General features: G+C 29.7%; 1 protein-coding gene across 1 annotated transcript; it reads left to right on the top strand.

Annotated features, from left to right (window-relative positions):
- Positions 1-9,234: 9,234 nt before the first annotated feature.
- On the top strand, positions 9,235-14,431 carry LOC122281613 (argininosuccinate synthase, chloroplastic). The gene is made up of 10 exons (XM_043093271.1): positions 9,235-9,435; positions 9,969-10,027; positions 10,134-10,221; positions 11,737-11,878; positions 12,116-12,164; positions 12,314-12,496; positions 12,894-12,968; positions 13,056-13,241; positions 13,491-13,579; positions 13,694-14,431. Exons 1-10 carry the CDS (start codon positions 9,369-9,371, stop codon positions 14,244-14,246), a joined length of 1,491 nt encoding a protein of 496 aa, XP_042949205.1. The 5' UTR covers positions 9,235-9,368; the 3' UTR covers positions 14,247-14,431.
- The last annotated feature ends 1,864 nt before the right edge of the window (positions 14,432-16,295 follow it).

Genomic DNA, 16,295 nt, shown 5'->3' on the forward strand with positions numbered 1-16,295 from the left:
TGACTGGGCAGATAAGCCTGCGTGGACTGCAATATATATATAAATATATATATATATATATATATATATATATATATATATATGAGTAATGTTATATATAATGGTGAAGTGTGTAACCGTCACGTAATTATTTGAAAAATAGTGAAATATACATCTAAAAGTTTGTTTTCATATAGATCATATGATAATTTACTTTTTTCAAAAATACTACACAGTATTTGCACAATCATAACTGTAAATATCATTTCTTTTTATATATTAACCAAAAGAGGAAAATGATAGTATGTTCATTTTATTTTCATCGTTTATATATTTAATTTTTTTAATGATTTGGAAATTAATTATTAGTGTAGAAAAAAAAAAGAGGGATAGCTAGTTAGCCTGAGAAGCCCATCTAACGGGGTCACTGTTGGACGGCAACCAGAAAACAATCCTATTATTAAGTATAGTACTTGTTACCTAAAATAATGGTTAGTATGATAAAGATTCTCTCTCTCATTAAAAAAAAAAAAAAAAAAGGACAGATAAAGATGAAGCAGGTCGCCCGATCTACTGCAGATACATAGAAACTCAACTCGATGCATGGGATAAGGCTTTGAAACTACTAAAGGCAGTACTCGTGTTAAATTTGGACGGTCGTGTTAAATTTGGAAGGACAATGCTACGTTTACAGATGGTTTACATGGATAATCTCTACCGATCAGGCTTTTTTTTCTTCTTCTTATTTTTACTTTTTTTTTCAACATTTTTTTAAAGTAATTAAACATTTTTTAAAAATAAAAAAATCATAAATTCATTTAAAAATAATTTCTTCATCATTAAGTAAAAATAATAAAATATATTTCGGTAAAAACTTTCAATAGAAAGTTTATGTAAGTCTTCCAATGAAAAAAGAAAAGAAAAGAAAACATGAATGTGAGGATATGAATCATATGATATCTCAAAAAGAGAAGAACATCAATTAGGTAAAAAATGATAACAAAAGTACAAACTACAAAAAATTAATTAATAACCAATAGTGTATCAGAGTCAAATTATCAATGCACGACTAATATAGATTGAGATGGAACTTCTTTTCCCATATTGAGACTCCAATCTAGTTTAAGGTTTCGATTTTGAAGCCCCAAAATAGATTAGGTTAGGGATTTCAAATTGACCCCTAACCTAATTTATGATTGTAATTTAGACTTTCAATCATAAATTAGGTTAAGGAGAGATTGAACCCCTTAGATTATTTAGAGGCTCGGATTTGAAACTTTAAAATCATCTAGGAGTTCAATCCAAACCACTAATTAAACTAATTTGGAGTTTCGGATTGAAGCTCTAAATCATCCACCAAAGTCAATTCTAAATTGAACCTAATCACACAATCCAACTCCACAGCATCCAAAACACGACCCTATCCTCTATTGAAGATAATCTTGTCCTCCATTAAACATATAAACCAATCCGGAATTTCAAATATAGGGTTTCAAGATACTTGATAAAGTTGAGAGGGAATAAGCTTGATAACTACAACATAGAGAGAGAGAGAGAGAGGGTGTAATTTACTCTAAAACAAAACAATGTCATTTTGGGCAGTTTATAACTCCCTAGTTCCTATTGACCGAGACTACATAATGCATGTGTTTTACATGAGCTTGTTTATTTGAATGCTTGCTTCTTGAGTCTTTGATAATTTTATGACTTCGACATGATACTCAAAATTTTTGCCAAATGTTTGTCATTATTGTGTAGGCTGATTTAAAAAAAAAAAAAAAAAAAAAAAAAAAAAAAAAAAAAGACTGAAGTTGTTGGTTGGTAACCAGACAAACTTAAAAGAAGCTGATTCAAACAACTTTTGCATGGAGACAGAATCATCCATTAATTGAGGCCACAATATCAGCCACCTTTGTAAAAGCCTCTAATTTCTTAATGCATGCCTGCTTGACGACAAAAACGAAACCAACACCTGAATAATTTGAAAAGAAGCTTATGTTGCATGCGACGAAACTTTTCTTCCCAATTATTTCGTACGTCCTTGACTGGGGTCATAAAACAAGTACTCAAATATATATGTTGCGCCCTTACTAGGCAGATAAGCCTGCGTGGACTGCAATATATATATATATATATATATATATATATATATATATATATATATTCGCCACAAAAGCAAAATCATTGTATGTCCTATCATTTTATTTCTTTATTTTGATTATTTATATATTTAATTTTTTTAATAATTAAAAATTTAATTATTAAAAAAAAAGGATATGAAAAAGAAAAACAAACAAATAAAAAAGAGAAAATTTAGCCTACGAGCATGTTGAATAGTCACTGCTGGGCAAAAACGGTTGTATTATTATATCAGAAATGCTACAGACAGGGAAGTTGGCGCAGGAATTGCGCACACATCTCACTGCCTCATTTTTTACGTTTCCTTTCATACACAATTCTTACACCAAAATACCTGTATCAATCATTTTTCTTATTAAATATAGTACTTGTTAGAGTACTTTTATTGGATTATTCATATTTAAAAGACAATTTTAATGAATATGAGATGAATTTAGATATTAGCTATTCCATTTATATAAATTTTCACATTGAAATAGCTATGTTTTTTTATTATATAACAATAAAATAATATGAGATGATTTTAACTTTGACTATTCCATTCACATTAAATATCTACATTGAATTATTCATTTATTCATTATATAGTAATAAAATAATATTAATCTAAAAAAATATTTAATTTGGATATTTTTAATTTATTTAATTTTATCATGAATTTAACTTTAATTAAAAAATATTTAATTTATTAATTATTTAATAAATTAATTATTAATTATTAATTCAATGTTGGGTGCAAGATGGAAGCTGAGAGAGATACATAAATTAATAAAATAAATATTTGACATTTGTACAGTACATAGCAAATTTGATCATTTCTTTCCCATCACTGTAGCTAAAAGCTACAAAATTTTATTTTGTCTAATTCAATATAGTCAGATTTGATGCCTGATATTTAAAAAGTTACTTTAATTATGTATTTGCATATTCCGGTGCAAATGCTCTTAGTTGTTACCTAAAATAATGGTTCTCAAACTATGATAAAATTTCTCGCTCATTAAAAAGAAAAAGAAGATAAAGATGATCAAACAGGTCGCCTGGCCTACTGCTTATATATAGTAACTCGACTCGATGCATGTGATAAGCTTTGAAACTACTAAAGGCAGTACTCTATGTGTATTTCATGTGAAGAAGCACCCAACATGAGGGCCGGTTTCGATACGTAGATATAACGCAAATCTTCTCATCTTGTTTTATGTGTATATCCAAACGGTTTAACTCATCTTTTTTATCTCTACACTGTAAATATTTACCAGACAATTCAAAAATCCATTCCTGACACCCATCTCATCTCCTTCACACCCCCACAATTAATGTCATTATATTCCACATATATCTTATCTTGCATCCCTTTTAATATATAAAATTAAGATTTAAAATCTTTATAACTATTATTCAATAATTTTTAATTATTAATAGGCCCACTCTTTTATCAAATATCAAATAGAAAAAATTATTTCATCTCATTTCATTATCTAAATATATATTTTTATACAAACCTTCTCATCTCATGATCTTAACTAAGGTTTCAAATGAATAGAGTAGTTCGTGAGCAACTCGAGCTCGGCTCGTATATACTCAGTTCGAATTTGGTTTATTTAATAAATGAGATGTTTGTAAATATTAATATAAATTTAAATATTAAATGAGTAAAACTTGTATAAAGTCAGCTTGACTTGGTTTAGACTTATAAATAAAACTCATACAAGTTCAGCTTAACGCGTTTGAGCTCGTAATATATTTTATAGATGAATATGTTATATATATATACATACATATATATATATATATATATATATTACACGTTAGTTATATTTTATATACTTAATTATATATTATTAATTTAGTTCTAGTTAACTATTTAATATAGATATGTTATGTTTCCAAAATTTGTATAGGATAATTTGTATAATAATATATCATACAACTACAACTATGGATTTATTATATTATCTATATGTATTAAATAGTTTAGTTTATTACATTTATCTTGTGTATTATTCTTTTAATTTATAACTATAAGTTATTTTTATTAAAAAAGTTATACCATAAAAACTTTGAATCAAAATTACTTGGTTGAATAGTTAAATAGTTTGAATTTTTTTTTATAAAATTTAAATTTTTTTTATTAATCAAAAGTTAAGATGAGAAATTTCAAAATAAAAAATCAAGTTCGAGCTTGAGTCATTTGTTTATTTTTAGTAGAGCTCGAACTGAATTTGAACAATATTAACGATTAACGAAATGATTTCGAGCAAGGATATTCAAGTTTTATTCGAGTTCAAACAAGTAAACATGTGTTTGAATTCGACTCGATTCGATTCATCTGATAGCACTAATCTTAAGTAAAAAATGTTATTACTATTCAAAATATCTATATCATTTTCTGTTAAATGCACAACCAAATGAGGCGATGCCATGCACAAGGTTCAACCCCCACGATCAAGTACCTTAATTAAACTAAATGATTCATTCTTTCTCTTAGGTTATATATAATAAATATATTGATTTAATTTTTATAATGATTATGATATATATCTTATTTCATCTCAATATAATTTTCTTATAAATAAAAATCTCTATCTCATATTAAAGTATAATTGAAAATAAAGAAGATGTAATCCTAAATGCTGTATATGATCTGTACGAAGAAGTTAAAATTTCAATTAATACTACAAAATAAATCTTCTCATGAACGCTGTACGAAAATACATTTTCCCTAGCCAACTTACAAATCATAAAATCACTAACGTAAAGAAACAAATAATTAGAAAGGCGGAGAATTTGATAGGACATGATGGATGTTGAATCATGCTTGTTATAGCTATCTAGGACGGTAATTTAGGTTGTCGTTTCGCTTTAATTTTCAAAAGATATATGATGATATTACATGGTCGTAGTACTGGTACCTCTGTGCTTGAAGGGACCGAATAAGGACATGATTCCGTACCCTGCAACTAATAAAGAGGTAATCGTTTGTTTCCATCGCACATCTCAATTTTTTTTATTTAATTATTTTAAATTTTTATATAAAATTTAATATTAAGTTTAATTTTTTTAAAATTTTAAAATAAAAATATTATTAAAAAATATATTTTAATAATATTTTATTCAATTTTTAATTTTTATATCAATTTAACTTACCTTATTTATAAGAAAAATTCTATTTATAAGACTCATATATTATAGATAATTTTTTATTTATTTATTTATTTTAATATTAAATATGTGATATATAGATAATTAATAAAAGAATTTAATAAAAACTTATGAATAGCAAAACTCTACCTATAAAAACAAATACAACTTGCCAATGGTGATGGTCGTATATGTATGGGACCTGTTTGCCACTTGCCCTAATTTCCAAAGCATGCATTTGATCAACATGTTGAAGATCCATAGTATCTTTTAATTGGACCACTGTACAGGTGAGATTGCGACAATAATATCGAGAATTGTGAGGTGGAGAAGAGTCTGTACAGAAGATTGCATGTGGGTTCAGAACCAACACACTGAATATTAATCATTCATGTATATAGATTTCGAATCAAACGAATGGTCGATCTTTCTCGGTGGAAATTTTATTAATGGTATCGCTATATATCATGATCATGCGTCGTCGTTTGTCAATTGATAGACATCGGTACTGGAGATAATGCTCGATCTTACTTTTTTAGATTTTGAGAATAGACAAAATTAATTGTTTTTTGTTTCGAGTAATATTATAAGGTACAATTTTTTTTTTTTTTTTTTTTTTTTTTTTTTTTACATTTGGATGAGAGGATGTTTTGAATTCCAAATCAAAGGTTGGGGTTTATGTCAATGTAATATCAAGTACAAAGTCTAAATACATAAGTATTGCACAAATGTTTTGTAAAAATATAAATCTAATTTAAAAAAAGAAGAAGAGTTTTTAACCTTTTTTTTAAAGGTGGAGTCTACTTTTTATTAAAGGTTACTTGCATTATGAGATTTGTGTATTTAAGACTTGTATATATATATTTTATCTTTTTATTTTAATTTGAATTTTTGTTTTTTTTATATTATGAATATCATTTTTTCTTCAAATGACTTGCGCAACATTTATCTGACTTAAGGGTGCGTTTGGGTGTTAAGAGTACCTCAACACTTATCAACATATTTCATTACTATTTATTATTTTATTATTATTATTTATTACTTTTTATTACTATTCAACATTCTATTATTACTTTTTACATATATTTTTATTATTATTTATAACATATCTCAACATTTAAATCCAATCTTATTTTATTTATTAACTCTTGCCAATTTCTCGCTATGTTTAAACCAATTTAATTTATCATTTTACTTCATGAGATTACGCATGCTCATTAGTCACGCTCTCGAAATGGAAATAGCAAAGAGATAACGCATGCCTACATGTCTTTTCTGTCAACTTATAATTGATTAACAAATTTATTTGTAAATATTTTTATTAACTAATTAAATATATTCTTGATGTAACAATCTGCCGTACATTAAACTATTTTTAAGCTGCCGGACATTAAACTTGATAAGTATAAAACAATTATTTCTATTTTGAATTTCTCTTATGAATTGAAAGTCCACGGCCTCCTTTGTTGAAAAAAGAAAAGAAATGAAAGAATTATTATATTTTTAAGCCAATGTGTGGAATGTATAATTCACATAATTTAAATACTAAAATTTAATTTATAATTTATTGTAAATATTTTATGAAGTTTGTTCTGTGACAAGTGGTAGAACCAAGAATTTTTTTTCAGGGAAGTCAAATAATATACGATATATTGAAATTTAAAAATAATAAAAACATAAATATATATAAAATTAGATTTTGATAATTTGCAATATACACATAAAAATAAAACATTTTAATATATGTTTAAGGTTTTTTACGATAATGTTTCATGAAATAATATTCATTTATTATTATTTTTATAATGAAATATTTATAATTTATTTATTTTATATAAACTATCAAGTGAATTTTTAGAATGCCATATTTCATTCTAGTATATATGTAAGCTAGTTTATTAGACTTTATGTAAACTTTAAATATTTTCATATCACATTAAACATATAATATTATAATAGATACCTTAAATAAGATTTTTCTTGCTTAATAAGTCTAAAGAATAAAACCTTTCAACTATTTTTCATATAGATCACCAACTTTTAATGATTTTTCTTATATTTTTATTTTAGATTCAAAATTAAGAAGTCTAATATTGTATAACAAAAAACTTTGAAATCTATATTAGTAAATTTATTATTTCTCCTGAATTTAATTTTGATTTAATTGTAATGAGACTACACTGTTAAAAATAAATAATATATAAGAATTATACAAAATTTTGAGATTATTGGAAAAAAATTGAAAATATATTTTTAAGTATATAGTTTTTTTTTTTTTATCGGTAAGATATTTTTAAGTATATTTATATTTTATAAAATATATAGAGATTATAAATTTTTGAAAGAAATCGTTTTTTATATTTATAAAATTATAGATAAAAATTAAAGTATATTTTTGTTTATCAAAATTTTTGTTGGGGGCATGGCCCCTCTCGATGCATGTGGTTCCGCCACGGTCCGTGACTTGAAGATAGAATCTTTCACTAAAAAAAAGAAAAGTCCAGCCGACCTCTTCAGGTGGGTTCCGTATCTTTGTGTCCGTCCTACCAAGTTGCCTTTAATTTCCTTATTTTTATATTTTCAATTATCGCTATTTTATTATTTTTATTTTATATTTGTTATTCAATACTTAAGAATTCGAATAAAAAAAGAGAGAAAAAACAGAGTTAGTAAACTGCTTTTGACTCTAAATAGTGATGAAATATGATAATTTTAAATAAAAATTAAAAATAAAATAAAATATTATTTTTAATAATATCATTATTTTAAATTTTAAAAAACTTAAATTATTTATTATATTTTATATAAAAATTTAAAAAAATTATAACGATAAAATAAAACTGTCGGCATCAATCAAATAAATATGAATATAATAATCCTGATGTCGTGGAAGAAAAGAGAGAGACGTGCGATGGAAACTAAAGATACAGACGTTAACCTTAGTTGACTAATACTTTTTAAGGAGATGCTGTCGACAATATTTACTGTTTGGAATCCCACTCGAGAATCTTTGGAACAATATCTTCATTATAAACGAATCAAATCTTTCTCTTTATTTTATAGATTATATTTACCATGTGTGCATTCTTTAACACGATCGATTGGCAGTTAGGTTTGGGGAAGTAAGAATCTCGTTTTATTATTATAATTTAATTTTTTAAATAATAATAAAATTAAAAAATAATATTTTATTTAATTTTTAATTTTTATTTTAAAATAAAAATTCTCATTTCAAAGTCACAATTGGCAACTTCAAGTCAAAGTTATTGAAAAAATTAGTTCTTATTAATCTATACATTTTAAAATTAAAATAATAATATAATATTATATATTTTAATAATAAATATTTTAATATTTTTCTATATATTAATCAATAATTTAAATTTTATTTAAAATTATTTTTAGAATAAAATAATGTTATGAAAGTGAATAGTAGTTGATCAAATTTAAAAAAATTTTAAAATTATTATAACTCGAAACTTAAGTTATAGAGTGTTGACTATTCCAATACAGTTGATTTTTAGTCTTTTTGACTAAAATTTGATTAGGCTAATATTAATATTTTAATAAATATAAAATTTATATAAAAATAATAAATTTTTAATGATAAATTACAATCTATGTACACGTTTTAAAACTGTAAGTAAAATTATTATTTAATTTATTTCTGACAAATTTTCTGGCCTACACGCGTGGTGTCTGATTCCCTTGTCTGCTCAGCGCCACCCTACTACCACACGACGTTATCCCTCGTAGGTTTTTAAGGACTCCATGTGACTTTATATTTTTTTAAATATTTCAATATTTTTAATCACACCAATATTATATTTAATGTACGCTAATATTCGCCTATTCGGCGGCTTTGCAGTTTGCACTCAAAGTGATTTACTTAAGAAAAAAGTAAAATTATTTAAAATATTTTAAAAATCTATATAGACACAGAAGTGGGGTGGTCCACCAAAGCCATGTGAATCTTTCAGATTCAACCCTAGCAAACAGTGCGCTGTCTTTCTATAAAACAACCGCGACTGACCGAGAGAATTGCAGAGGCAAAACAGAGTACGCAAAGAGATTTGAGAGACTCCCGGAGATATATTTTAGGCTTTGCGATTATGGCTCTGTTGAAGGCAATCTCGCCATGCTCGCCCACCAGCCTCGCTTTTCTCCCACCCAAGAGAGGTACTCTTTTTTTTTTGGGTTTTTTCTTTCATTCTTTGAAATTATTTTGCATGTTTCGTTCGCATTCTGTCCGGGCATGTTAATTGCGGATTTCTGTTCTTTTCTTCTTCTTTTTTTCGTTGATATGATGCATTTCTGACGCGCATCGGAAAGTCACAAATTAGGCTTTTGTATGGTTGTTATTTATTCCTTTTAATATATTATGTGCTCCATTTGTTTTGAGCAAATATTTTTTCATAAGCTCTTGTGAAAAAAATATTTCTGTTGAAAATGTATCTTTTTTTATGAAACCTGGTGGGAAATTTCCTACCCAGATAAAGTAACAGCAGCAAATTAATGAAATTATTCGCTCGTGTTTTTCTGGATAGTTTTATGAAATTAATATTGTGATCCAAACAAGAAATCTGCTGCGTCTTTTGAAAGATCGAAAAAAGAGAGTTGGATTTCCAAACGGTTGATTTGCATACGCTATGCCTGCTTCTGCTGTTTCCAATTGAATTTCTGAATCTATATGTAACTGGTACTGATTACAGAGTCATTCCTGTACAACGAAAGAGTATATTGCCCGGGAATATTGTCTTCTTTCCCAGAGGTACTTATGCCAAGTCCTCTTTAAAGTTCATAGATGGTAGTTATCCACATCTTTATATATAATCCTCATCGTATAATCGCTGGGATTACTTGAATTCTATTGACAGTTGGCGGCTAGAACGAGTGAGCTTCATGGCCATGCTGTTGCAGCCACTACTAACACTGGCAATTTTACCAAGTCTCGTAACAATCAAGGTGAGGTTGTTTGGTTATATGTTTCAGCTATTATCTTGTTCGGTTTGTGGCGTTAGAAGTAGATTTGCTTCTGTTGGCATGAGTATAGGATCTTTATTTTGCGACAGGCATGGAAGAAAGGAAAGTAGAACTTGGTTAAACCAGGCTTGATAGCGTTGGAATACTAACTCATTGCTCCAAAGCGTGGGATTTCTTTGGATATTTTATTAATATATATTATGGTCGTTGCAGATCATGTTGTTAATCAATGAATATAGATTGTGTTGGACTTTTTCTAATCTTCGATCTACCGTGGCTTCTATACAACTGAAATCTTCTCCATTTTGTATTTGGAAGTTCACTTTTAACTGTCAATGAACAGAGTTTCTCAATGCTTTTTGCTATATCTCAACCAAGCTGCATTTGAATGAATGACAAAATTTATTTTGACAATGGGACTTGAACGGGTCCGAATTTCAAGTTCCATATGTGGAGGAGTCATTGTACAAATTCTGCATGTGAGAAGTCGGAAAACCTTCAACCATTGTGCCCTTCCCCAGCAGCACCCCCGCCCCCTGCAGCAGTTCATTGCCACTGCCACTTCTACTGATGGAATTGTATCAAAGATTCAAAATTGTCAGGGGGGGCTGCCAAAATGAGATTACTGTTGCTATTTCCCCATCACCTTTACCCCAAAACTATCATAGTGTTGACCATCATGTTATCAATTGTCATTTCTCTCACTAATACCATGTCATTACTACTGACGACCCTCTATCGTCTTGATCCGAACCGCCTCCACCGCAACTCACACCATGTGATCACCACTACCAGTACGTTCAGTGTTAATTTACAACCAAAAATTTCTTAATGGTAAATTTGAGAGTCCAAATTGTACAACATATAGATTAAGGATTCTTGATCGTTACATGAAAGCTGAACTAGGTGTCAATTCTTAATCTAACGGGTCTCTTTGTTCTTGTTTATATTTCTTTTGAAAACACCAGAGTTTTTTAAACTTCTTTGATCACAACACCCAGGACGACTAATATTTCAAACAAATAAATTGTACCTTATCTGTTTCATTAAAGAAAAAATCTATCCTAGGATATTGATGGTTGTGTGTCTGCTTTTCTGTTGCAAAATGTCCTAAAGCCAACAACTTAGATAATATGCTCATTTACCTTAATAACTTGTTCCTCGATATATGGATTCACTTAATGGTGTATTCTTACATATTCTGCAACTCAGGGGTTTGAAGCTATTTTATTCATGCTGCCTGAGGTTTAATATGCCTACTCCATGTTTGTATCCTAAATTGAATCCAAGTTGAGATGCAGTCTGTGTTTGATTTAGATTGTTGCAGATTGTATCACATGATATATCAGAGCAACGAAGCTTGAATATTTAAATATGACAGTTTTCTTAATGCCATATTCTTGAGTACATGTATGTCTTTCAAACATTTTTACACAAACCTTTAGAGGTTAACTTGTTCTAGCTGCCGAACACTGTTCATTTTCCCTCGAGATGCAGTTATTCGAGCAGTGTTGCAAAGTGAAAGAGAGGTGGAAGTTTCTGGATCTATACACAATGGAGGATTCCGTGGTAAATTCAATAAGGTTGTGTTGGCCTATAGTGGTGGCTTAGACACATCAGTCATTGTCCCATGGCTGAGGTATGTCTCTTGTTTTGTGTTTCTTACCTCCTGTTTTCTGCTTGGAACATTCCCCTTATATGTTTGTTGACATGAAGTGCCTCAAGGTTCTTTTGTTCTAGACTATTGTTCTTGATTCTAGACTCTTGTCCAAACATTTATTTAGGAAATGTATTATGGTGCTAGGTTTATCTAGTGGAGTTATTTGCTTTCCTGTGATAGGTTTTTTTTTTCTCTCTTCTTAATTTTCCATTGCAGGGAGAACTATGGCTGTGATGTTGTTTGCTTCACTGCTGATGTTGGTCAGGTATTTTAAGTAGCGACATGCTTGCTTCAGAGTTGCATTACTTTATTTTGTGTTCTCAGATGATATTGTTCATTAAGACCAGACCATTTTGCATTACTGAGTTCTTTCTTATTTATTTGTGTGGTTGATCCCATATGCTAAATTCATAGGGTATAAAAGAATTGGAAGGCTTGGAAAAGAAGGCTAAAGCTAGCGGGGCTTCTCAGTTAGTGGTGAAGGACTTAAAGGAGGAGTTTGTACGAGACTTCATATATCCTTGTTTGAGAGCAGGTGCAATTTATGAGAGGAAATATTTGCTGGGAACCTCGATGGCTCGCCCTGTTATTGCAAAGGTGAACCCCTATTTTGAAGTTTGTTACATTGGTAGATTCTAGATACAGAGCTTGTGAAAAAAATATACGGAAAGCTCGTGGATCTTAGAGGGCAATTTATAATAAATACTGTTTGGAGCTTTTGTAGAAGTCTACTTGCCTTTACTATTGTCTATTTATATTGCAATCCAACGTTTGTAACCGGATTTTAGATCCTCTACCAATAACAATCTTTTGTGATTTAAATTAATCAAAAGGGGATGTGGTTTTGGTTGAAGAGCCCTTCTCCTCTCTGTTCTCTTTGTTATCAATGTTGTTTTCTCTTCTCTTTGATATCAATGTTGTTTTTCAAATTATATACTGCTCTGTTTAATCTTTGACATATTACTTCTTCATAACGATTTATTATGAAAAACAGGCCATGGTAGATGTTGCCAATGAAGTTGGAGCTGATGCTGTTTCTCATGGATGTACAGGAAAAGGAAATGATCAGGCATGCCTCGTGATTGAGATCTAAATTTTATGACCTGCCATATATTTACTTCTTACACAAATCTCACTTGCATTCTTGTGTAATCAGGTGCGCTTCGAGCTCACATTCTTTGCTCTGAATCCCAAGCTAAATGTTGTGGCTCCCTGGAGGGAATGGGATATTACAGGGAGAGAAGATGCTATTGAATATGCTAAGAAGCATAATGTGCCTGTCCCCGTCACAAAGAGATCAATATACAGCAGGGACAGGAACTTGTGGCACCTTAGCCATGAGGTAACATTTAACTTTTTTCCTATTTTTTGTTGCGTTATAGAATTATCAAACAGACATTTGATCTATCATTCCTCCTGTCTTGTCACAAGCTCTTGATTTTCATCTATAAAAAAAAGCTCCTGATTTTCGAATCAGTGTTGGTCTGCATATGTTGTTCAGAAACTTTTGTAAGAGATGGGCTAATTTCTGCTCTCTCTCTCTCTCTCTCTCTCTCTCTCTCTCATGTGTGTATGATCTATGCCATTAAAGGGTGACATCCTGGAAGACCCAACAAATGAGCCTACGAAGGATATGTACATGTTGACTGTGGACCCCGAAGATGCACCCAATAACCCTGAGTATGTTACCCTGTTAAAGTTTTCAGTTTAACCTCTATGCATAATTATCTATTGATGGGTTTCCTATATTATCACTTCTCTTTCCCATGCCTTGATTTCCCTCATTTCCTGCAGATATGTTGAAATTGGGATAGAATCAGGTCTTCCTGTTTCATGCAATGGGAGGAGGCTCTCGCCTGCATCTCTACTTGATGTTCTCAATGAGATTGGTGGGAGGCACGGAATTGGCAGAGTTGACATGGTTGAAAACCGACTTGTTGGTATGAAAAGCCGTGGAGTTTATGAAACTCCAGGTGGGACAATCCTCTTTGCCGCAGTACAAGAGTTGGAGTCTTTGACAATTGATCGAGAATCCATGCAAGTTAAAGATTCACTAGCCCTTAAATATGCGGAGCTAGTGTATGCAGGCAGATGGTTCGACCCACTTCGCGAGTCGATGGATGCATTCATGGAGAAGATCACGAAGACTACAACCGGCTCAGTTATCCTCAAACTCTACAAAGGTTCTGTTACAGTGGCAAGCCGAAAGAGCCCTTATAGCCTATATAGGAAAGATATATCTTCTTTTGAGAACAGCTTGATCTATGATCAGGCTGATGCTGCTGGGTTTATTCGGCTTTATGGTCTTCCAACGAGGGTTCGATCGATGCTTAAACAGGGTATCTAAGACTGGTCTCCTGTTGTCCTTCTGATCAACAATCAATTTGGATTGATTTCATGCCATTGTTGATTTCTTAGCATTTCTGTCTGTTTAGTGATCAGTTGGTGACATGTTTTAGTTTTCTAGACTCTTAAGTAATATTTGGTATTGATATTCTAATAGAGTAAATCTATTCATCGTTTCTTTTTTCATCATTCTCTCATCATCACATGATATGGTATTAGATGATAAATTCACTAGTAAAATTCTAATATATCTTCCTTGAAATTCAAGTTACAATTTCAACATTGTGTTGCTGTAAATATGTCATAAGATTTGAATCCAAATATTAATTAAAGAGAATTTATAGATTTATGAAATAATCTATTCATTATCTATTTTTTTTATTATTATTTTATCAGATAAAGATAGAGAATAAAATAAAATAAAATAAAGTGAAAATCCGTTTTAACGAAATTTATTACATGGTAAAGCCTTATGGAAAATGAAATAATAATAATAATTTTCACAGATTAAAGGAGCTAAATTATAAACAATTAAAAGAAAGAAAAGAAATGGGTTAGAACTATTTCGTCCCGGTCTATGTTGTCGTTATCAGGAGTCATATTCCTTCGTGCATGGCCCACTGCCGACGCAGAGGATTCTTAATGATTTGTCCTTCGTGTGTGGTCCACTGCAGACATGGAATGATTCTGCAGATTCCCGGACCCATATTTTGAATATTCTTTGATGCTTAAAATGTATGTATATTTTACTCACATCAATCAATCAATCGAATGGAATTTAAAATATAGTATTTTTTTAATATATTTTTAATGTTAATAAAAAAACACAAGTGCTCTCAGAGTCTCAAGTCCTAACTATTTTAGTCAAATTTTACAACGAGGGTTCCAGAATTATTCTTAGGAAGATATTATATTTTAAAAGATACGTATTTTTTATAAAATAATTTTTAAAAATAATATTATTTTAAATAAATATTCTTATTTTAAAACATAATCATATAAAAAGAGTAATGCGTGTATCGTTATTCCCAACTTTAATGTGATACACGCATAACTCATAAATAAAAATTAAAATCTCTCATCTCACCTATTTAACTCAAAATTTTTCTCTTTGAAAAATAATAATAATAATAATAATATGTTAAAGAAAATGATTTTCCTTTACTTCAGAATTTTGTTGCCTTATTTTCTTAGCATTGAGAAACAAAAATGCCATTTACTTTGTTTTGCAAGAGATAGAAGGTAGAGCCAGATCAGACGTTCAGCTTTAATTTGGCTTTTCGATTTCCATGAAACGAGTGTGTCCAAGAAAACACACACTAACCAATAATATACCTTCAAGTACACTAACCAATAATATACCTTCAAGTACAGAGAAAACATTCTCGATCAGAGTTGTTGAAACCTTTTCTACAACGGGATGAGCTCCATCAAGATGTGGCTGTTGAGAAGAGTCCACAGGGTGACTTAGGTTCTGAAAGGAGTGGCAAAATTAAGTATAATTTAGTGAAAAATCACTTTGTTCCATGGAAAATGAATTGTACGAAATAAATTGTACAAAATAATCAAAAAAGAAAAATAGTAAAAATCGACATAAAGATTTAATGTGGTTGGCAATGTTCCTACATCCACATGAGCGAACGGTGTAAAATTCTAGTATATGTCAAGTAGGGTTACATAATTTGTATTTATACTAATCCTAAATGTACGGACGTATTTAAAAAAAAATTACAAGAATAACTTGGTTCCATGCCGCTCCTCTTTGTTCATTCCGGCATCTGCCTACTTTCATTGTATAAGCTATACACTTCAACACTATCCAACACACACACATATCTCCTGTGAATTCATTTTGCATTGGAATCTATTCTATTTTGTTGAGATTAAATAGACTTGGCCCCAAGAAACCAAAATCCTCCAAAATCTCGAGCATATATGCATTAACACAAGGAAGTACCACTTTATTAGGGGCTTGTTTCAACAAATATAATGATTTGGCTAAAGGATGAAATTGATACTCCCCTTGTTAGCAAGCAAAACTAGGAGGAAT

The sequence above is a fragment of the Carya illinoinensis genome, chromosome 11, assembly GCF_018687715.1.
Source record: "Carya illinoinensis cultivar Pawnee chromosome 11, C.illinoinensisPawnee_v1, whole genome shotgun sequence".
Lineage (NCBI taxonomy): Eukaryota > Viridiplantae > Streptophyta > Magnoliopsida > Fagales > Juglandaceae > Carya > Carya illinoinensis.